At 36.7% G+C, this 24,818-nt stretch overlaps 1 protein-coding gene across 3 annotated transcripts in view; it reads left to right on the top strand.

The window, feature by feature from the left end:
• Positions 1 to 24,818, top strand: part of SMC6 (structural maintenance of chromosomes 6) — an 88,332-nt gene that overhangs the window by 2,921 nt on the left and 60,593 nt on the right. For all 3 annotated transcript variants that reach the window (XM_074394315.1, XM_074394322.1, XM_003935220.3), the window contains exons 2-7: positions 6,514 to 6,656; positions 11,059 to 11,176; positions 14,391 to 14,496; positions 20,904 to 21,040; positions 21,713 to 21,774; positions 24,160 to 24,240. In XM_074394315.1, coding sequence (XP_074250416.1) covers positions 6,519 to 6,656; positions 11,059 to 11,176; positions 14,391 to 14,496; positions 20,904 to 21,040; positions 21,713 to 21,774; positions 24,160 to 24,240 — 642 coding nt within the window. In that variant the 5' untranslated portion in view covers positions 6,514 to 6,518. The remainder of the gene's footprint in view (positions 1 to 6,513; positions 6,657 to 11,058; positions 11,177 to 14,390; positions 14,497 to 20,903; positions 21,041 to 21,712; positions 21,775 to 24,159; positions 24,241 to 24,818) is intronic.

The raw sequence follows: 24,818 nt of genomic DNA, 5'->3' as shown, positions 1-24,818 counted from the left end.
GTACCACCTCTTTAGTTTCAGTTCTTCTGTAAGTTGGGAGGAATAACATAGTTACCAGTGCATCCCTCTGTGTCTGTGGACTCAAGGGATTGAAACTATTACAGAGGAAAAAAAGTGGATAGTTGCACAGACTTTTTTGTTCTCATCATTATTCCCTAAACAATACAACAACTATTCACATAGCATTTACATTATATTAGGTTATATAAGTAATCTCGAGAAAATTTTATGTGGGGAGGTTATACGCACATATGACACCGTTTGATATAAGGGACATGAGCATCTGTGGATTTTCGTATCTGAGTGAGAGAGAGGGTCGCTTGTTTTGGAACCAATTTGGAGGGATTGACTGTACCTGGCTGACAGGATTCTTAAATACGTGGAGACAGAGGAAGAGAAAGTTACATATTGGCATCTGTCTTCAATCCGTATAAAGCACGTAGTATTGAAAAAAGTACAAATATCATGTTAAAGATATTACAGTGAAAAACAAGTTTTATTCCCCGAGGGTTTATTTTACTGAATCTGTAGAATTGTGTATGAGACCTACCTAAATCTTGACTGTCATTTTTAGACTAAATTTAGGAAAAATAATCAAAGCAGTACTTGGCTTACTTTTAGGAATTAGTAACTCAAAATTTTACCATGCTAGCTTGCATTATATTTAAGACATAATTAAATGCCACAGTTCTATATACACAACCATAATCTAGCTGACCGAGGATCAAGTGTAGTCGCTTACACATTTTTGATTCACTAGTTAAATAAGTTACATCTTTTCTCACTGAGGATGCTTTTCTTGGTCACTAAATTCAAACTACCGGTAGCTTTCTTAGCTCCACTCCCAAATCCTTCTTTATTGCAGAGTATTCTTTACCACTGACTGGCCTCCTTATCTCAATACCTTAGGAGTACTTCAAACTCAGTGTTTTCTTTCTTTCTTTTTTTTTTTTTTTGAGACAGTTTCCCTCTTGTTGCCCAGGTTGGAGTGCAATAGTGCAATCTCGGCTCACTGCAACCTCCGCCTCCTCGATTTAAGCAGTTCTCCTGCTTCAGCCTCCCAGGTAGCTGGGATTACAGGCGTGTGCCACCATACTTGGCTAATTTTGTATTTTTAGTAGAGACAGGGTTTCACCATGTTGGTCAGGCTAGTCTCGAACTCCTGACCTCAGGTGATCCCCCTCACCTCCTTCACTGTCTTGGCCTCCCAAAGTGCTGGAATTACAGGCATGAGCCACTGTGCCCAGCCCAAACTCAGTGTTTTCAAATAAAATAAATATTTTATCCTCCTTCCTTGCCAAACCTGCTCCATCAATTTATAATGGCATTTAATATTAAGTGTGAAGATGGAACACAAAGTGAAATTTTATAAAGCACAGCCAAAGTTTTAGTTTTGATTGACTTTAATAGTAACATTAGAGGGACACATGATAATAGATTTTTTTTTTTTTTTTTAAGATGGCGTTTCACCCTTGTCACCCAGGCTGGAGGGCAGTGACACGATCTCAGCTCACTGCAACCTCCACCTCCTGGGTTCAAGTGATTCTCCCACCTCAGCCTCCTTAGAAGCTGGAATTACAGGCATGTGCCACCATGCCCAGATAATTTTTTCATTTTTTTATTTGAGATGGGATTTCACCATGTTGTCCAGGCTGGTCTTGAACTCCTGAGCCCACCTCCCAAAGCACTGGAATTACAGGCATGAGCCACCACGCCCAGCCAATAATAGTATCTTTTTTTAAGTTTAATGAAGGCTAGACAAGATAAGGGACAGATTAATAGCCAATTTCACTGTCTATGAATAATTAAACTGTCAAACTTGCCAGTAGGAACCTGGGCATTAAAGAGGTTTAACTGGGTTTTGACAAACCTGGATTTGGATCAGGGCTCTGTTATGTTAGAGGTATAGAAGCCTTTGTATGTTAGAACTAAGTCGTAGCTACATAAATTCAAGTCGTTTACTTGTGACTCAGTCTCTCCTTTTGTAAAAATAAGGGCAATATTTATCTCGTAAAGATGTTGAGGATCAAAGGAAATAGAAAGGTTTCATCTCAAAAGCTAAGTATATAGTTAGTTATTCAGCAAATGTTAATTCTATGCACCCATTTGTACTCACCACTTTTACTCAGTCTTTTAAATTTCTTGGTTTTTATCTCTTCCCTTTGTCTCTGATTATCACTGCTTTTGTTTAGCACCCATACTTTAGAAACTGATCTCTTCTCCTGCCATTCTTACTTTCAGTTTCATCTGTCTTCTATTTTGAGCCATAGGGATGTTTTCAAAACACAAATCTGTTCAGATTTTAACTGAAATGTTGGGCTTTATACTTCCCAGTTCTGCTGATCCTGAAATTTTGAATGGATAGATTCATGAATTTTTTCTCTTAAGTATTTATACTGTTTATTGTCTAATTAGTCTCATATGATTTCATGATATATTCCAAACAGTGTAATTAAGCACATTAAAAATGAGGTGGTTTACTGTGGAATAAATGTCTGTTGTGGTAGGCAGAGTAGAATTGAGGATAAGGTAAACACAGTCCAGGGCAGATTCAGAAGTAGCAGTAATTTTGCCTTTTTTAAAAAATAATAACACTGTTTTCTATTAGGTAATTCTAAATCTGTTATGTGTGCCACTATGCCTAGTCCCTAATTTGGTAATGATGGGAAGTATGAATTATTAGATACTTAATAAAAATTAAAAGTTAGAATTCTGTTAAAATGAGTATGATCTCTGTCAAATTTCCTATGTATCTACATGCTATAATGAACTCTTGGTTATTAATTTTTCTTCATTTTTATTTTTATTTTTTGAGATGGAGTCTTGCTCTGTCGCCCAGGATGGAGTGCAGTGGCACGATCTCTGCTCACTGCAACCTCTGCCTCTGGGTTCAAGCAATTCTTCTGCCTCCACCTCCTGAGTACCTGGGACTATAGGTACGCACCACCATGCCTGGCTAATTTTTGTATTTTTAGTAGAGACGGGGTTTCACCATATTGGCAAGGCTGGTCTCAAACTCCTAACCTTGTGACCTGTCTGCCTCGGCCTCTCAAAGTGCTGGGATTACAGCTATGAGCCACTGCATCCGGCCATTAATTTTTCTTCTTGAACTTAATATTTTATTGATGATCTTCATTGTCCCTGCTTCTTCCTGTAAGGGAGAAATGAGGTTTTTCTTAATTCTCTTTTTTTAAATTATAAGTAAACAAATATTCAAAACTATGATGAGCTTTATGGATAAATTGAAAATCGCAGAGGAGGCTTTTTCCTCCTTTTTTATTCCGGAATATTTACAATATTTTTCTTTTCATCTATAAATACGTCTCTTTAGCCTTTTGGAAACAGTTATACTATTTTAATCTGTATCTAATGCTCTGGACATTCAAATCTGTGTTTGAAAATCCATCATCATTAAATTACAAAGTGATTCCTATTTTAAAAGGTAGGAAGGATCCTTCAGTGTCTGTTAGATACAAGTTACCTTGGCAACCTAACAGCAAACTGCAAATCCCAGGTCATGCTTAGCAAATAAAAAACATGCTCAGCAAATAGAAACCATGGTCATCATGTAGTATTTGGGTGTACTGTCTTCTGTATAGAATCTCACATTCCTTGTGAGAAGCGCATCACATTTTCCCCAGTGCATTGTTAGGTAATGTCTGAGTGTCTGCTAACTGTATGATCATGTATTAGGCATTAATAAAAACAGTTTCTAAAAGGGCATTAAATGTTGGGGACACTAACAAGTAATGCTTTCTCTTTGCTCTTCTATAATAAATTACTGCTCATTGACTGAGAAGGTAATAGAGGGTGGTTAGCAGAGAAGAAACTGTGGAAAAATAATGGATTGGTAGTATCTCAAGTAATTTAAAATAAACTGAAACTGATCTATGTTGATTCTTACTAAATGTTTTGAAAAATATGTTTGATTTGAATTTTTGATTTCTATAACGGTTTCAAAATAAACATTAAATAATTTGTAAAAATGAAGCTGAATATTACATAGATGTAACTGTAATGGTAAAACTGTCTTGAAAGGCATTTGTTTAGGTTAAATGTCTTTCTTTGGATTATAAGTAATACACTCTTTGAATGATATTTGACATCATAATATACAAGGTTCTTCATTGCCTTCAGGATAGGATAAAGTCCCAGTTCTTTTTCATGGTTTACATAACAATTCAACTCAAACTTTAATGTGCTTATGAATCACCTTAAGTCTTGTTAAAGTAAAGATTCTCATTCAGCTGGTCTAGGGTGGGGCCTGAGATTCGGGATATCCAATACCTGGATATCTTCCCAGGAGATGTAGATCTTGCTTGCCAGTCCTTCCAGTACTTTAAATATGAGGAGTCTACAAGTCCTTCTGTGGTCTGTTTCTACACTACTGCTCTAACTTTATTGCTTGGTAGCTGTGCCTGAAAATTTATGACACTGTATCATGGACTTGCTCTTAGTGTCCCCCTGTAGCTGCACTTTGTAAAATGTGGTCCGCCAATCTATGGGACTCTTGTAAGGGATCTATGAGGCCAAAACTGTCTTAATAATTATAGTAAGATGCTATTAGCCCTTTTCACTCTTCAGTGTACAGTGGAGTTTTCCAGAGGTTATGTGACATGTGAGATGTCATTGCTCTGACTGATAGAATATATATTTGTGTGTACCTTATTTTAAAAGTTGCTCAGTTTTGGCTGGGCTCGGTGACTCATGCCTGTAATCCCAGCACTTTGGGAGGCTGAGGTGGGCGGATCACCTGAGGTCAGGAGTTTGAGACCAGCCTGGCCAACATGGCGAAACCCCATGTCTAGTAAAAATACAAAAATTAGCTGGGCGTGGTGGCATGTGCCTGTAATCCCAGCTACTTGGGAATCTGAGGCAGGAGAGGCGCTTGAAACCGGGAGGTGGTGGTTGCAGTGAGCTGATATCTTGTCACTGCCCTCCAACCTGGGAAACAGAGCAAGACTCCGTCTCAAAAAAAGAAAAAAGTTGCTTAGTTTTAATTTCTAATATAGTAAATATTGATAGACATAAGCAAAAGCTCTTTGAAGTGCTTTGTACTTTTTAACAGCTTACAACCTTTGAGAACTGCTTCCCTCCATATTGGACTGTGAACACAGAGACTAAGATCTAGAGCTTAATCAGAGCTCTTTCCTTGGCCACAGTGACTGTTAGGCCTGGGTGGGAGTTTCAGTTTTCCATATGGTTTCCAGTGACACTGTGGTGGGAGTGGCCTTCTCACCTTTGGGCAATGGCAAAAGTCCTGAGTTTCCACTAGGCCTCCTTTGACACCAGCCAACTAGGAGAAGGAGTAAATAACACCCTAATACTTCCTATGTGGGTGGAAGTATAGGCTCTCTGTGTGGTCTCCACTGACACTAGTATCATGTCTTCTTACTTGTCTACTTAGCCTTCTTTGACTCTACCCCAATTAGGGTGCTGAGATGCCACCTTATAGCCTCACTAGGGTAGTCCAGACTATCCACTCAGATTTTGCTTGCATGGGTAGGGGAGCCAGGTATATACATGGTACAGAGATGGTTGCTATGGTTTAATATTTGCGGGTCTTAAATAAATTGAGCCTAGAATTGTTCCTCATATTCTTATATCTTAGAAATTTTTGATTATATTAAGAGATTTTTCTCTCCTTTTAGCAAACAATTAAATTAGAAACCTATCATTTTAGGTCTTCTAAAGAAAACAATGAAAGCAGCAATCAAAGAGGTCATAAAGTTTAATTTAAATCACAAACTATCAGCTTTGACTGGAGATTCAGTATTCCTATGTTTAGCAAAATAATGTGTAATTTAAATATGTTAATTTTCTAGGTCTAAATTTTATAGTGTATTGGCAAAAAAATGGACAATCAGCCTGGACTTTTTTTTAGGGAAGAGTTAAAACTACTGGTGCTAGGCAGTGTGCTTCAATATATGATTCTTTGAAAAAACAATTTAAAAAATAAAAGTTTTATCTGATTATAACTAGTAAAAATTGGAGATTGCTTTGGAATAATTTTAGGAGTCACCGTGCCATCTCTATGAATAAATTTAGAAAACTAGAAACCACAATTTTACAAAATGTTTTACCTTTTGTGAGTTTAGTAGTCACAACATTTAGATAGGCTTATATTAATAAATTCTTAGCTATGAATACCTCTTAAGTAAAATCAACTAGTATAAAATATGCAGGTGTTAAAGCAACACAAATTTATTATCTTATGCTTCTGTGGATTAGAAGTCAACAGAGGTCTCACTGGGCTAAAATCCAAATGTCAGTAGGGCTATGTTCTGTTTTAGAGGCTTTAGGAGAAAATCTGTTTCCTTGCATTTTCCAGCATTTTTTGACTCATGTCCCTCTTCCTCAGTGCAGGATGCAAGATTCATGTACTTTAATTTTTAAGCTAGAAATGGATGGACATAGTACTTAGAGTTTAATTAGCTTTGTTAGATTTATTTTGTTAAGTTTAATATATATAGAACTTGATTTACTTCATTGTGGCTATAAATATTTGTTCAGACCTGATGGCCAAAAGAAAGGAAGAAAATTTCTCCCCTCCTAAAAATGCCAAAAGACCAAGACAAGAAGAATTGGAGGATTTTGATAAAGATGGTGATGAAGATGAATGTACGGCTTCTTTCACTAATGGTACTTCTACTTTGGTAAGTGAACAATTACAAAATTATACTTTTAATTGACACCTTTTTTTTTCTTGTTTATATATCACATCCTGTCATAACTTAAAATTAAGGAAAAGCAATATGAGTTTTTAAAAGGTGAGATAAAATCTGTTCTGGCTAATTTTGAAGCTTATGTTAATTACTAGAAAAATTAACAGAGAAAATGATCAAAGAACTGGATGTTTAGAAAGGTGAATAAAATTGACAAACCTTTAGTAAGACCAACAAATGCAAAAAGAGAAAAGACACAAATTACGATTATCAGGAATAAAATAGGGGTATCCACAGACCCTGCATCATCTAAAGGGTAAGGAAATACAGTTAGCAACTCTACACACATAAATTTGACAAGTTAGGTGAAGTGAACCAATCCTTGTGGGAAAAATTACCACAACTCACCCAGTATGGAATAGATCATTTGAATAGCTCAATAAGTACTAAGGAAATTTAATTCCTGTTTTTAAACTCCTAAAAAAGAAATCTATAGGCCCAGCTGGTTTCAGTGGAGAATTGTTCCAAACATTTAAAGAAGAATTAACATGAACATACATGGTCTTTTCCAGAAAACAGAAGAGAACACTTTTTACCAGTACCTAATTCACCAGAACTATTTACCAGTATACCTAATAGATGTGGTTGCAGAAGTGCTGTACAAAATATCAGCAAGGAGAATTCAGCAATGTAGTTGTTCCTTTGTATCCGAGAAGGATTGGTTCACAGGACTCACCTTCATACCAAAATTCTCTGACGCTGAAGTCCTTTGTAATCTGCCCTGTGTATTCCCATCTGCAGAACCCACAGATAGCAAGAGCCAACTATGTGTAAAAAGAATTATATGCCATGATTAATGGGTTCATTTTAGGCATACAAACCTGATTCAGTATCCAACAGTCAGTCATTGTGATTCACCATGTTATAGGCTATAGAAGAAGAATCACATGGTTATATCACTCAGTGCAGCAAAAGTATTTGATAACATTCAACATCTGTTCAGGACTAAAACTCTCAGAAGAGTAAGAATAGACAAACTTCCTCAACATGTTAAGAGCACCCACAGAAAGAAACTGACAACTAATGTTATGCTTAATGGTAAAACATGGGATACTTTTCCTCAAAGATCAGGAACAAGACAAAGATGTTTGCGTTGATCACTTATTCAACATAGGTCTTGGAAATCTAGCAGTGCAAATAAATCAGGGAAAAGAAACAAAAGGTAGAGAGTTTGGAAAGGAAAACCACACACAAAACTGTTTCTGTTTGCAGATTATGTAGATAATCAATTTGCTCTTTATCTACATAAAAAATCTCAAGGAATCTACAGAAAACTCTGAAAATGAATAAATACACTCAGCAGTTATAGGATAAGATATTTTAAAAATGCGTTACTTTCATATACTGACATTGAACACGTGGACATTAAAATTCAAAATACCATTTTTAATCACTCAAAAAAAAAAAATGAACCACTTTGGGGCTGTGCAAATTAAAACAACTTTGAGATACTAGTACACCTGATAAAATGGTGACAGTTCAAACCACTGACAGCACCAAATGCTCACAAGGATGTGGAGCAACAAGAACTCTAATTAATTAAATTTGCTAGTGAGAATGTCCAGCCTGTTTGTTAGTTTCTTGCAAAACCAAACATCCACTTACCATACAATCCAGCAATTGAACGCCTTAGTATTTACTCAAAGGAATTGAAAACTTATGTCCACATGAAAGTTTTTTTGTGCATTCATGTTTATAGCAGCTTTATTCATAATTGTCAAGACTTGAAAGCAACCAAGATGTTCTTCAGTGGATAAATCGATAAACTGGTACATCCAGACAATAGACTATTACTAGTAAGCTATTAAGGCTTGAAAAGACATAGAGGAACCTTAAATGCATATTACTAAGTGACAGAAGCCAATCAGGAAAGGCTACACACTGTATGATTCCCACTATATGACATTCTGAAAAAGGCAGAACTATGGAGAGTTAAAAATCAGTGGTTGGTTGCTAGGGCTTGAGGAAAGGGACAGATGAATAGGTGGAGCACTGGATTTTTAGGGCAGTAAAAATAACTCTGTGCAATACTAAAATGGTGGAAACATGTCATTATAAATTTGTTCAAATCTATAGAATGTACAATAATATCAAGAGTGAACCCTAATACAAACTGTGAACTTGGGTTGATAATGATGTGTTAGTGTAGGTCATCAGCTGTAACAAATGTACCACGCTGATGGTGGATGTTGATATGAGGGAAACCATGTGCATGTGTTGGGGGTAGGGAGTATGTAGGATATTTCTATATCTTCCTCTTAATTTTACTGTGAACCTAAAAGTACTCTTAAAAAATTAAGTATTAAAAAATCAAATACTTAGGTCTAAAGCTAACAAAATATTTACAGGACTAATATGGTGAAAATTATATAGTGCTGATGAAGGGAATCAAAGAACACCTGTTGATTTGATTGGAGAGACATACTTATCCATGAATTAGACAACTCAATATAGAAATTATATCAATTCTCCCCCAAAAGAATATGTAAGTTTAAATGCAGTTCTATTAAAACCTTAGCAAGATATTTTGTAGGTATAGATTTTATTCTGGAATTTATACAAAAAGGCAAAGGAATTTATACAAAAAGGCAAAATACATGTTGGTACATCCATACCGTAAAATACAGTTTAACAATAAAAAGAAGTGAACTACCAATATAGGCAACAACAGAGAATTAGGCTGAGTGAAAAAAGCCAGTCCCAAGAGGCTACATTTTGTCTATTTCCATTTCTTTAACATTTTTGAAATGACAAAGTTAATAGAAATGAACAGATTAGTGAATCGGGGTGAAGGTGGGATGTGGATGTGACTGTAAAAGGGCAACATGAGGGATCCTTTTAATGACGGAAAAATTCTGTATTTTGACTATCGTCAATGTCAGTATCTTGGTTGTGATATTGTACTTTAGCTTTGCAAGATGTTACAATGGGCAGAAACTGGGTAAAGGGTACACAGGATCTCATTTCTTAAGGATTGCACTTGAATCTGTAATTATTTAAAAATAAAAATATATTTTAAAAGTTCTTCAACCATGATTTCCAGTATTCTACTCATACAAGGATGTAAACTTTTTTTTTTTTTTTTTTTTTGAGACAGAGTTTCGCTCTTGTTACCCAGGCTGGAGTGCAATGGCATGATCTCGGCTCACCGCAACCTCCGCCTCCTGGGTTCAAGCAATTCTCCTGCCTCAGCCTCCTGAGTAGCTGGGATTACAGGCACGTGCCACCATGCCCAGCTAATTTTTTTGTATCTTTAGTAGAGACGGGGTTTCACCATGTTGACCAGGATGGTCTCGATTGCTTGACCTCGTGATCCACCCGCCTCAGCCTCCCAACGTGCTGGGATTACGGATGTAAACTTTTTAATAAAATGTATGTCCAGAAAAAGAGAGCCAGGGAGTTTTTAAAGAAATTTTTAATATACCTAGAGACTTGAAAATGATCTTCAAAAAAGTTAGAAGGTCTGATAAAATAAGGCTGATTTGTTCCGGTAATTAGATAACTACAAAGTACAGGTGAGTACCAGGTGCCAAACTCTTGGATAACCATTTGTAAACCATCTCCAATTTGATGCTGACATAATATTTACATTATTGGAAATACTATTCCTCTTTTACGGACTTGGAAACTGTATTTTTTATACATTGCCAAAAGTTACACAGCTGCTATACTAAGTGACAAAGCAGAGCAAGGTTTACCTTTTAAGAACATAAACTCTGCTCTTTGAATTGAAATAGTGAATGTCAGATAGTAAATTCATTATTGAATACATGACTGGATAGCCATCTTTCAGATGTATTCTAAATACAGTATACAGGAAGTTTTCTATGCCATTTGGGATAGCAGTTCTCAACAAATGGGGTTATTCTGTCTCCTTTTTGCAAACCACCCCCCACCCCCACCCCTAACCTCCCTGCCCAACCAGGGACATTTAGCAATGTCTGGATTTATTTCTGGTTGTCACAACTTAGGGGCAGATATGAGTTGCTGGCATCTTCTAGTGGGTAGAGGCTGGAGATACCACTAAACATTCTACAGTGCACAAGACAGACCCCTACCCCTACTAACAAAAAATGATCAGACCCAAAATGTCATTGCCAATATTAAGAAACCTGGTGATAAACTTTTTAGATCCTTTAAAGATTTTAGAATGAGTACCTACTATTAGAAGGTTCCCATTTAATGTCATCTTATTCATTGAAGTTACCATTATTCACTTTCTGTAACTTTTTTCATTGGTGATGGTGCTAGTCTTTCTGATGCCAGCAATGCTCAAATGGTTATAATGAGTGAATTAGATTGACTGTTTTCTCACATTGTTTTTTGTTAATAGACTGCAGCGGAAGTTGGAATAATTGAGAGTATTCGGCTAAAGAACTTCATGTGTCATTCGATGCTTGGACCCTTTAAGTTTGGGTCTAATGTCAACTTTGTTGTTGGCAACAATGGAAGTAAGTATTTTTGCCCCTCCTCGTTTGACCTTGAGCAGTACTTTGAGATTAGAGTACATTAACTTTTTGAAATAGGTGACTATTAGTGAAAATAAGTATTTTGTCAATAGATGTATAACTTGTGGTTATAAATATTTTTGGTATTTGCTGCCAGTGTGCAAAAGAAAATATTGAGTTAACTCTAGGTTCATTACTTAAGCAATAGAGGTAAACATTTCCTGCTTATGTTTTTAATCTATTTATCTTGGAATCTATACCATAGAAGGGTAGAGAAGCAATGCTCATTGCAGTTGACACAGCCCTGTGCCTTACCTTACTTACATTGTAATAGAGTACAAATGAAGTGACTCAGTAATCCAAACATGAACGTAATTCTCACCTTGTGGCCAATAAAAGCTTTAAGAGGAGGGGGTATTTGTGCTAGTTCTTGAATGAAAATTATTGATTCTGTAGGTCTCATTGGGGAAGAAGCAGCTGAGATGTTAGAAGCAGCGATTGCTCATCAACTGAGATTTGGAGGAGTAGAGGTAGATGTGTATAGGAACTGGCGAATAACCTGTTCGCCAGTTTATTGTATGGTGTATGGTGGGGAAAGCCAAAAGCTGACTGTGGAGAGTCATGCTCTAGGCAATATTGTTGAGGGTCTTTAATGTCATGATAAAGAGTTTGGAGTTATATTTTGAAGACAGTGGGGAACTAATTAGAGTTTTGTTTGTTTCTTTGGGGTTTTTGTTGTTGTTGTTGTTGTTATTGTTGTTGTTTTGAGACACAGTCTCCCTCTGTTGCCCAGGCTGAAGTGCAGTGGTGCGATCCTGGCTCACTGCAACCTCTGCCTCCCAGGTTAAAATGATTCTCCAGTCTCAGCCTTGTGAGTAGCTGCAATTACAGATGGTTGCCATCACGTCCAGCTAATTTTTGTGTTTTTAGTCAAGGCAGGGTTTCACCATGTTAGCCAGGCTGGTCTTGAACTCCTGACCTCAAGTGATCTGCCCACCTTGGTTTTGCAAAGTGCTGGGATTACAGGTGTGAGCCACTGCGCTTGACCACAGTTAGAGTTTTTGAGTAAAGGAATGGCATGGCCACAATTTGTGAAACAAACTGACCACATTGTGGACAGTGGATTAGAAGGGGAAAAATATAGGAGGCAGAAAGTTTGTGGGCAGTTCCATGGTAGGCTCGCCAAGAATGAGGTGTTAACTGCTGGACTGAGAAGGTACACAAGGAGAGGAGGCTTGCCAGAGTCTACCAGCTGGTGAGAGTACTAGAATAGGAAGCTAGGCTATGTGTAGCTCTGCAGTCTCTTTTGTTGTTCTCTGTTTTTCTTTATTAGTCAAGAAGAAAGTGTCTTTAAAAAGAACGGAAACCCAAAAGGATCATTATTTCAGAGGTGTCACATGGCACAAGAAATACTGATGGGTTCTGAAGTTAGGTCTTTTAACTTTCAAAACGATTTTTATTAATAAAACTTAATAGAAGGGGAAATAATGCAAATAGCGGAGGCAGTGCGTTTGGTAATGAAGAAAAGAGAGTTAGAATAGGAATTTAAAAGGCCTTATAGGAACTAAATTGAGTTAATCAGTGGTGTGCATTAGTTACTTTGTGGAAGATAATGGGCTAATAAAAGTTGATTGGATTGATTGAATGGAATTCAGAAAATGTTTACCATATTCTCTCTCTCTGTGTGTGTGTGTGTGTGTGTGTGTGTGTGTGTGTATGTGTTTAAAGAGACAGGATCTCTTGTTCTCTGCCATCCTGGCTGGACTGTACTGGTGTGATTATAGCTCACTGCTGACTTGAACTCCTGGGCTCAAGCTTTCCTTGCCTCAGCTTCTAAAGTAGCTAGGACCACAGGCATATGCCACTATGCCTCCCTAATTTTTTAATTTTTAATTATTTTCTTGAGACAGAGTCTTGCTTTATTGTCCAGGCTAGAGTGCAGTGGTGCTTTTTTGACTCACTGCAATCTCTGCTTCCTGAGTTCAAGTAATCCTCTCGCCTTAGCCTCCCAAGTAGCTGGGCTTATAAATGTGACCACCACAGCCAGCTATTTTTTGTATTTTTAGTAGAAGTGGGATTTTACCACATTGGCCAGACTGGGTCTTGAACCCCTGGCCTCAAGTTATCTGCCTGCCTTGGCCTCCTGAAGTGCTGGGATTGTAGGCGTGAGCCACTGCAACCAGCCTGCCTGCCTATTTTTATTTTTGTAGGGACTAGGTGTTACTCTGTTGCTCAGGCTGGTCTCTCTGATCTGAGGTGATCTTCCTGCCTCAGCCTCCCAAAATGCTGGGATTACAGGTGTGAGCCCCCACACCTAGCCCTCAGCTTGTGATATTTTAGAGATGTTAGGGTATAAAGAAGTATACTTTTCAAAGAGCTAGAAAATGAATAATATTCAAGTTACAAATAATAGGTGTTAAAATGTTATATAAAGACATCTGTATGACTTTGCTGATTTTTTTCCTACTTAAGTTCATTCATTCAACAAATAATGCAAGTACTTATTATGTGCTAATATTAGGGATACATTATTGAATGAAAGAGACAACATTCCTGTCCCCATGGAGCTTATATTTGAGGGATGTTAACAATCGTTTCTGGCTGGGCCCAGTGGCTAACAACTATAATTATAGCAGTTTGAGAGGCTAAGGCAGGAGAATTGCTTGAGACCAGGGGTTTGAGACCACCCTGGGCAACATAGCAACACTGTGTCTCTGCAAAAAAAAAAGTTAGCCAGGCATAGTGATGTGTCCCTCTAATCCCAGCTACTCAGTAGGCTGAGGCAGGAGGATAGCTTGAGCCCAGGAGTTTAAGTGAGCTATAATTGTGCCATTAGAACGTCATAAAAATTAGATGGATTAATAATACACATGTAAATAGAAGGACAAATTCATTTATTAGGTGGATAGGCCAAGGTGGTACAGTGAAAGTTTTAGGTTGGAAAGGTGTCACAACAATTTTTACCATTTTCTTCTTAGTGGCAAAAATTTGATTCCTGAAATGCACTAATGTTTGGCTAATAATTGGCAGCTCAATTTTTTATTACATATATATCTTTTTTTTTTTTTAAAGTTGTTGCTTTGCATGGGAAGAAAATTATAGTCTAATTTTAACATTTTATTTTAAAATGAGACTAATTCATAAATCTTTTTGCATTAAATGGTAGGAGCCAGCCTTTTTCTTTAAATGAATGTGATTTCTTCATCTGTTTCTTTAGGTGGGAAGAGTGCAGTACTCACAGCTCTCATAGTTGGTCTTGGTGGAAGGGCGGTTGCTACTAATAGAGGATCTTCTTTAAAAGGTTTTGTGAAAGATGGACAGAAGTAAGTGTTTGCTTTCTACCATCTATTTTTAATTCTTTAGTAAGAAAACAGTTGCTTTAGATTCCCAGTTCACATAGACATAACTGGAAATGAAGTGCCTTCTCAGAATAAGAGCAGAGGTGTCCTATTTTTTCATTCGTTTTTCTTGCCCCTTGTTGCTGGCATGGTGCACTGTTGCCTGATATCCTCTCAAGACAGATAGCTTGTGTAACTTACTACCACGTGTCTGGTATTCTTGCTTCTGTTACTTGCTGAAAGAAATGGCTGTGATAAATCTATGTACCTTGTTTAACAAGTGTTTATAAACCTTGCTAATGCCTGACTCTTAACCCAAATCCAACATCTGTGAGTCCACGTTGATACAATAGTAGGGAGAGCAAAATCAGTGACCAACCTATGTATCCCTGCACAAAACTTCTGTTTTAGCTCTCTAAGAAGTCCCAAAATGAGTATTCTACTTTTTGACTGATTGTATATCCTTTACTCAGGTGGATTGGCAGTGAGTTTCATTTGAGTACCACAATGACAGATCTGTTTGTGGTCTCTCCTGGACCCTTAGTGAACAGTCGTATGACTACTCTCTTTGGTTTTACATTTATATTTCTATTTGTTGTTGGTTGCCATCACATAGCTATATATGAACTGTCCAGTTTGCATCATCGTGGACTCACTACCTTGTGCCCACTAGCTATTCTGTCTTCAGGCTTATCTCTTTATTCTTTTCCATACTGCCCCAGACACCTCTGAAAGGATCCTTGTTTTTCGTAACAACAAAATGTCCCAAATGCTATCATGCATCTTCCAGCATGAGGCTACTCCCATTCTTCCTTCTCTCACATGTCCAGTGCCAAGAACTTTTGAAACTTTCATAACTAACACTAATGTATTTTTTTCTCATTTAGTAGACTTTCCTTCTGCTCAATGTTATATCCGTTTATCTTGTATGTTGTTACTAAAAAATAAAACAAGGACGGGATGTGAATCAGGTCTGCAGATTTCTTATGTATTGCTCAGAAGCCTTAGGAATCTTAACCTTAAGCCAAGTTGACTCAAAAAAAGAAGAAAAGATACACAGAAGATTATTTCCCATGCTCTGTGGCCTTGGGAAAAAACTGTTTGATAACAATTCGCCAGCATAGTTTCTGTCTCCATTTCTTTGAGCCCCAGCCCAGCAGAATCTTTTCACCACCAACCAAAATGGCATCTGTAGCAAAAAATTAGTTAACACTTTAACAGTACCAATTCTATTTCAGTTCATTATACTTAAAAAAAAAAAAAAAAAAAAAAACTTTTTAAAATTATTATTTATTAGTCATTAGAATCCATGAGAAAATTCTTCTTTTTTGAGACAGAGTCTTGCTCTGTTGCCTAGACTGCAGTGCAGTAGTGCAATCTTGACTCACTATACCCTTCACCTCCTGGCTTCTAGCAATTCTTGTGCCTCACCCTCCTGAGTAGCTGGGACTACAGCTGTGCTACCACAGCTGGCTAATTTTTTTTTTTTTTTTTGTATTTTTAGTAGAGAAGGGGTCTTGCCATGTTGTCCAGGCTGGTCTTGAACTCCTGGCCTCAAGTGATCCACCCTCATCATCCTCCCAAATTGCTGGAATTACAGCCTAGCCACAGTTCATTATACTTAACTATCCATTTCTTACCTGTCCAAACAATCACCTAGTCTACTTGGCTAGATTTCACATTGAATTTTAAGATACAGTATTTAGGAAGAAATTTGTTTATGTACTGTTAAATGTTTTATGTCTCAGTTAAATGCTTTTTCAAAAGAAATACTTTTTTTTTCCATTTGAGAAGTACTTAGGCCAGAGCAGTACATTCTGAGATCCATCCTCTGAATACTATTTAATAAAAAAAGACTAGCTTAAACAAATCACTGACTTTTAAGGACATGGCTGCCTGTAGAGTAAAATATTTATATATATATTTTTTTCTTTTCCTGTACAAAATTGGGGGAAATATATTTTAAAACACAGTTCATGACAGATAAAAACTCTAACCTGAGCTCAGTCTTCTGTCTAAAAAAGTAACTAAAAGCAGAGTTTTTCCACATTTTTATTTTTCTTATTCATCCCCTCCCTCATTGAAAACATCAGTTATTTATAAAATTGCCCTTGTTTTTACAGTCTCTGATTCTGTCATCACTTTTTTACAGGATCAGCTTGTTGAAGTTTTTAGTTCTGTTCTTACTCTGTTGCACATCTAAAATCTATGCAGAAGTCTCACTTTGCCTAAGAATGGTTGTTAGTGTGGTCCAGCACAAGTTTGAGGTAGTTCTAAGAACTCTATCCCTCCCTTCCCCCATCTCTAGCATTACACTTCCCATTCGTGACAGACGCCTGGTCTCTGGGGCTCCTTTCTTGGGGTATTTCAACTCTTCTTGGAGATGCTTGCCTAACACTGTTAGGAGGCGCCAGAGAACTGTACCTTGAGCAACCTCCTGGGACTCATCCTTCTAATTATCCACCAGTCCTTTGCAGCGGCACAGGGTCTGAATGAATTCTTCCAATGTATCTCTTCATATGAAAACCTTTCTCAGTGACCCAAGGTTTCATGCCCTTTGCTTTTTAGATTTTATGCAGTTTACTGTTACCTCCTTTGGCCTTCCCAATACCAACCCTGGTACCCTTGGGGTCTTTGCAATAGTCTTATTTTTGAGATCAGCTGTGGCATTAGGGTTTTAGAGGGACAAAAACTCATTCTCCTGTGTTCCTTATTTATTTAGTCAGGGATACAGAATTTATTATAGATGAGCTGAAGGAGCAGTTTTATCATCTTTTTATGTGACTTTTTTCTTAATCCTTGTTCTCATCAGTGTGCACTGCTGGCAGTTACTTCCGTGTCAATAGATTCTTCCTGAGTTGGGAAAGAAGCTGAATTCTTAGTGCGGCACTGCTCCTTTAGGTTGTCATTCTGAAAAAATTCTCACAGGCAGTCTCTCTTTTTTATTAAGGGTCTCCTATATTTACAGGCATTGGGCTCTGTGGCTGTTGACCTAAACTGAGCATTAGCACAGGCCATATCAGTATAAAGGGGAAGCCTGCAGAGCTAGTGCCCAACTCAGTTGTCTCTCTCTTCCTGCACAAGTTTGTGTGTGTGTGTGTGTGTGTGTGTGTGTGTGTGTGTGTGTGTGTTTTAGCAGTAATTATGAGACTTTTTTATAAATGTTATTTTTTAGAAGAGATTTGCTTTCTTAAATTTACTAGATTAATATAGCAGGCCAGGAGGGCAGATCACTTGAGGTCAGGAGTTTGAGACCAGCCTGGCCAACATGGCAAAACCCCGTCTCCACTAAAACTACAAAAATTAGCTGGACATGGTGATGGGTGCCTGTAATCTCAGCTACTCGGGAGGCTGAGGCAGGAGAATCACTTGAACCTGGGAGGCATAGGTTACGGCGAGCTGAGATCACACCATTGCACTCCAGCCTGGGCAACAAGAGTGAAATTTCATCTCAAAAAAAAAAAAACAAAACAAAACAAAAGAAAATTTATATAGCAGTAGGATACCAGTGCCTCCAAAGTTCTCACTATACTGAAAATAGCTTAAATACAAAGAGTAGCTAGGAATGAGATAATAAAGTAGGTGTTTGGTAATCAAGAGAGGGATTTGATAATTCAGAGAGCAAATATATGTAGTCATTTAAGAAATGTTTTTTTGAGATACACTGACTTAATGCCAGGTAATCATATGAGCTAGTGAAATAAAATATTTGTTAGCTAAGTATCAGAGGCCAACCGCCCTTCCCCTCATCTTTGAATGAACAGTTCTCAATGTTAGCTTTTCATTAGAATCAACTTGGGGAGCTTTAAAAAATTCCGTTAATTGTAATTTTTCTGAACCATATCTGTCTTAATTAGATAATTTTGTTTTTGTTTTTTTTCTTTAAAAAAAAAAAAACACCAATTTTCAAGGTAGCTCTAGGAAAGGATATTTACCATAAAGATGAAGGTATATTTATCTATGAAACTGCAGAGAAGAAATACAGCTGGGTCTCATGAGGGACCAGACTGAGACCTTGTCAGAATCAAATCTCTTCTGTCTCTGGGGCTTCCTTTTAATTGCATCTCTGGCTGTCTCTGTGTGTATTGTCTCTGGGCATCTGTCTCTCTCTCCCTCCCTTTGTTTTTTTTCTGCAACTCTCCTCTGTACACCTTCCTGACAATCCTAATTTAATTGACTTTAGTTCTGTGTGTGTGTGCACTATGCTGTCCTCTCCTGTATCTCCTTACGAAAAATGTACAGGTAAGCGAGTGTGTTTTCTCTGTCACTGTCTTCTGGAGTAAGCGTACTTTCTTATTATTTTACTAATCTTTGTCATTGTGTGTCTTCACATGTGCAGGCATTTGTAAGAATTACTGTCATTTGTAAGTTTTACTGTCCTAGTCTGTGGGTGTGTCTGTATAAGGAAGTGATCCTGTGTTTTCTGTGCCTCTGGTTCACTGGCAGTATCTTTGGGTGTGTGTGTCTTTTTATTAGTCTGACTAGGTGGTTTCCCAGGAGCTTATCTTGTTCTATGCAGACTTTATATTGTCTTATCGGAGAATAATGCCCCAAATTGGTTTCTCTAGGGTTAGATGCTCCATAACTTTGTAGCTCCCAGGATTCACCATCTCTAGACTTGATCATGTCTTAATTTGAATTTTTAAAAATCTTTTTATTTTGAAGTAATTGTAGATTTACAGAAATGTTGCAAAGATAGTATAGTTAACTTACAGCCTTCACCCAATTTTTCTTAATGTAGATATCTTACCTAAGATGCATTTATCAAAGCTATGCAGTTAACATTGGTACAATATCAACTAAACTACAGACTTTTTAGATTTTTTTAACCAAATTTTCTTAGTTTGATTTTTTTTAAAGAAGATAATCTGATTGCTCAGTTGGTAAAAATTTCTATATTTAGCTCAATCTCAAAAGGATAGGATGGAAAATTATATGGTTGCTAAGCCCTTTCTGCTAGGGCACTTGAACAGAAGAGGATGGGACAGCAACAGAGTAAACACTTCAGTGTGTCTGCTGTGTTAGCAGTATTTCAAAATGAAATTCATCTGGAGTATTTCTTCCTACGTTTCCTGAAAATGGGAAAAGTTTTAGAGTATGATCACCAATTCACAAAAACAAGTTTTTTCTGTTAAAGGTTTCATTTAATTACCAGTTAAAACACTTTCATATTAAGGGACTTGAGCATTTTGACTGATGCTCATATGAACCAGATAAAATATTATCTGCTTTTATGTATAAGGAAATTATAGGTATGTATTTATTAATGTTCTTCATCAGCATCTTTTTTGTTTTTCTACCAAGTCTTATTTTAGAAGTTGGAGTACACAAATAAAGATTTTTTTTTTTTACCTTTATAGGTCTTTAAATATGCATGGCTATAAGTACCTAAAACATCTTTAAAACTTTTAAAAACTAACAGAGCCTATCAATTAGGCAGATTTATACTCTTATTTTATATGTGTGTTTAACTGCATTCTACTGTTTTGAAATATGTATTTTAATGCTCATAAAACTTTAAGAAATTTTTGGCTTTAGTTTTTTTTTTTTTTTTTTTTTTTTTTACAGAAACAGAGTCTCGCTCTGTCACCCAGGCTGGAATGCAGTGGCGCAGTCTCAGCTCACTGCACTGTCTGCCTTCAGGGTTCAAGTGATTCTCCTGCCTAGCCTCCCAAGTAACTGGGATTACAGGCATGCACTATCATGCCTGGCTAATTTTTGTATTTGTTGTAGAGATGGGGTTTTGCCATGTTGGCCAGGCTGGTCTCAAACTCACACCACTTGGTCTTGACCTCAAGTGTGGTCTACCCACCTTGGCCTCTCAGAGTGCTGAGATTACAGGTGTGAGCCACTGTGCCTAGCCTGGTTTATATTTCTTGATGTCAAATGGTTTTATTTTTTATTGCCAAGTAATTGAAAAATTAAAATTGCCTTTCTTAATTCTAATCCTCTTCGAAAATGTTGCTACTTTGCTGTAATTCTTACTTCATCATTCTTTAAAGACCTACTGTCAAGCATAATGCTTTATGTAAGTTATAGTAGTCAGGCAGTGTAATGTTAATTACGTGATTTTTATAGGAAAATGTATAGCTTATCTACATCTTGAAAAAACCTAATGGTTTTTGTACAAATGTACTATTCTATTATGGGTATAATAGTCAAATTATTTTTTATAAAGCTTCACTTATTCTCAGTTTTATTTTTCTTTTAGGCACGGTATCTTTAATATTATGCTGTAGTGAACAATCAGTGTCAGCTGTTAATGTAAAGCTAATTTTCAAATGAATTGGACAAATTATTTGATGATTTTGAAAAATGGGAAAATTGTGATAACCTAGTATTGTAATTACACTGTATCTTCATGTAACTTAGCTTCAACCTCATTGTTTCAGCTCTGCAGATATCACAATAACATTGAGGAACAGAGGAGATGATGCCTTTAAAGCCAGTGTGTATGGTAACTCTATAGTTGTGCATCAACACATCAGCATGGATGGAAGTCGATCTTATAAACTTAAAAGTGAAACAGGTTTGTCCTTTCTGCTCTCTTCATTTCTTATAAAATATTAGTAAATGATCAATTAAAAAGAATTAGTTGACGGCTGGTATTGAATGAAATGTCTTCCTTGTAACATGATTGGCAGTTTGTATGTGTATATACATATATATATGTATGTGTGTGTGTGTGTGTGTGTGTGTATATATATATATATATATATATATATATATATATATATATACATACCCATGTGTATATTACACACAGTTGTTTTATCCCAGGATATTTTAGCAGCAAAAGCATGATTAGCAGAATTGGGGATTATTTGAAACAGGTTGTGCCATTTTGTTCTCACATAAAGCCTTCCTATCAAAACAGGGTTTTTATAGCATGTGGAAAGAAATGGTTAGAAAAAAGTACAAAATGACAAAAAAGACAAGGTGAGCATTTAGTTATTGAAAAGAGATAGATGATGAGCAAAGTATAATGTTTAGCTATGGGAACAAGATAAGCATGGTTACTGCATCTAGGTACTTTTTCTTCCTCTGTATTTGTGCCATGTTCATTCATATTTATGCATATTCAGTGGTACCTTTCTTGATGATGCAATGAAAGCTAATAATAATATTTTATAAATAGCTATACATTTTTTTCTGTGAAATGCCCTAGAAACTGGTTATTTCATATGTTTCTCATAACTAGGCTCCGTGGTTTCTACTAGGAAAGAAGAGCTGATTGCAATTCTTGATCATTTTAACATCCAGGTAATTGGTAAATTTGTGTTTCAGATTAATTCATACAGCTTGTCATTTCTTAATGTTTTTTCACTTTATAGAAAAAATTTAAATGGCCTCTTATGAGTAAACTGATCACAGGAAGGATATATGTAACTGTAATTAATGAAGTTGTTTAGAATTTACGAATTCAACACGGGATTGTCAATACGTAATATAACACCTTTAATTTGATAGACCATTCACGAACATTTAATCTGTACTGCTCTAGGCTAAAATTTATCTTAATAAGGATACCAGATTTCTTTGCTTTTTGCCGTTCTAGTCAAAATAGCATCATTGTTTCCTAAACTCAGTTGCTAAGCTTTCTCCATGAGTGTTTAGCTTCTAAAGTTGCTAAATTCCTAAGGAAAATTTATTCTAGAACAATAAAGCATTTACGTATTTTGAAACTATCGATGACACCTGTAGGGAACAAGGCTTGAGTCCTTTCTGCTAAGTACTTTGGCTGAATTAATTGATAATAGGGTACATGTAGTTCTATAAACATTTACACTAGAATTATCTTTAGAAGTCACCTAACACCTAATCCAGGCTATTTGTATTGTTGATGACAAACTGGGAGCCAAAAAATAAATAAATTTGTACTTAAGGCTGTCTAGATGTGGTTACTGGTTGAAGCTAGATTTGGGATCCAGACATCCCTGTTTCATTCTACTGTTGTATCCATTGTGCAGTACTGCCTTCTTATAGATAAGAAAAAGAACAATTAGGAGTCTGGGTCTCTTTTCCAGTTTGGTCTAGAATAGAGCTGTACAGAACTTTCTGGGACGGTGGGAATGTCCTGTATTTATGCTGTTCAGTGGGGTAACCACTAACCACATGTGGTTCTTGACTTCTTGAAATTGTGGCTAAGAAATTGAATTTTTAATTGTACTTTATGTAAGTAGAAAAAGCCACATGTGGCAAGTGGGCTTGCTTCATATCAGACAGTACATGTTTAAGAAAAATAATTGTTAAAATCTAGAGAAGAGCAGATACAACAAATAAATTTCAGACTAGAATGCAGGACAATTTATTAGAATCAGGAAAGCCAAAAGTTAGAGTTTCTGGAATCATAGGTGCTGAAGAATCTTGAAGTGTATTCAGTATAGTTACTCTGTACTTAACCCTGTGTAGAATCTCCACCAGGTTTTCCTGCACAGGTCCTTGGAAGGATAATGGTGGGGAAATCACCTCTGGGCAAGGCTTCTTCCTTCTGTGGACAGCTGTATTTACTACGAAGTTTTCATTATGAGGAAAATTGAAGAAAACTTATTTCTCTAAGCCCTTACTTCCTTGAGGAATGTAAAACATGTTTATTAATATTATGTGTGTATGTATATATATTCCCTTTATATAGATATAAAGGGAAGTTTTAAATATTAACTCACAGGATCACAGGGTCCCACAATAGGCCATCTGCTAGCTGAGGAGCAAGGAAAGCCAGTCCAAGTCCCAAAACTGAAGAACTTGGAGTCCAATGTTTGAGAGTAGGAAGCATCCAGTATGGGAGAGAGATGTAGGCTGGGAGGCTAGGCCAATCTAGTCTTCTCACGTTTTTCTGCCTGCTTTATATTCTAGCCATGGTGCCCACCTGGATTAAGGATGGGTCTGCCTTTCCCAGCCCACTGACTCAAATGCTAGTTTCCTTTGGCAACACCCTCACAGATGCACCCAGAACCCATACTTTGCATCCTTCAATTCAATCAAGTTGACACTCAGTAATAACTGTCATGTTAGGCAAAGATAGTTTGATTCAAGCAGTGACTTCTTTCTAAAAGGTAGAAATGACTGCATTATTTTCATTTGTTTTTCAATATCCTCATGAAGGAATAATGTGAAGAACGTATATAAGAAAAATAAACAATACTTGTTGTCATGCTTCTGATTAGAAATAACTGAGTTGGACTATGTTTAGTTGGAGAAACTGACTTATCTAAGGCTACACAGGAGGTTAGCGACAGCGCAAACAAGAACTCAAGGTGACTGACTCCTTCCCATGCTAGGACTCTTCCCATTCTGTTGTCCCATGATTAACAAGTGGCATGAGGGTGATAATCTATGCAGCAGGTAAGAAGTGAAAAACTTTCTGAAATAAACGCTTTTTCACAAGGTTCTTGTGCTTGTGCCCTCATGTAATGGTAGAATATTGAATTTTAACTATACCGTGTATATTGGTATAATGAAATTTTAAATTACTTTTCCTGTGTTATAAATTTCGAACATTTTAAAAATATTTTTATCTTAACGTTATAACCTTTGGCTATTGCTTAGCCTTCCTGGTGGCACTGTAGGTCACTTGTATATTACAGTTTTTACCTATCTTTAAAGCATAAAACAAAATATTAAAAAATGACTTTTTGTTTGTTTGAGGTGGATAATCCAGTTTCTGTTTTAACACAAGAAATGAGCAAGCAGTTCTTACAGTCTAAAAATGAAGGAGACAAATACAAAGTAAGTGACACCAAAGTAAATATAAAACCATTCAAAAAGAGTACCTTTAGGCATATTGTAAACAATATTCTTGCTCCCATGATGGAGTCTGAGTTTTTTTTCTCTTAAAGCCATTTATTTAAAGTAATTAAATTTCTTAGATTAAGAAATTGTTAAGATGGGAGTATAATTTTTTTAGACCTTTCTTTTTAATTTTTGCCTTTAATTCTTAATCTTTAAGGAAATACGGGGTAATAGTTGCTCCTACATACGTAATAACTTGTAAATCTTTTTTGTTGTTGTTTTGAGAAAGAGGTTTACTCTGTCTCCCAGGCTAGAGAGCAGTGGCACGATCTTGGCTCACTGTACCTCTGCCTCTCAGGTTCAAGTGATTTTCGTGCCTTAGCCTCCCAAGTACCTGGGATTATAGGCATGTGCCACCATGCCTGGCTAATTTTTGTATTTTTAGTAGAGATGGGGTTTCACCAGGTTGGCCAGGCTGGTCTTGAAATCCTGGCCTCAAGTGATGTGCCCACTTTGGCCTCCCAAAGTGCTGGGATTATAAGTGTTACCCACTGCACCCAGCCTGTAAATCTTAA

The sequence above is a fragment of the Saimiri boliviensis genome, chromosome 1 (genome assembly GCF_048565385.1).
Source record: "Saimiri boliviensis isolate mSaiBol1 chromosome 1, mSaiBol1.pri, whole genome shotgun sequence".
NCBI lineage: Eukaryota > Metazoa > Chordata > Mammalia > Primates > Cebidae > Saimiri > Saimiri boliviensis.
Note: the sequence above shows the minus strand (reverse complement) of the source record. Positions and strands in the feature narration are given on the sequence as shown.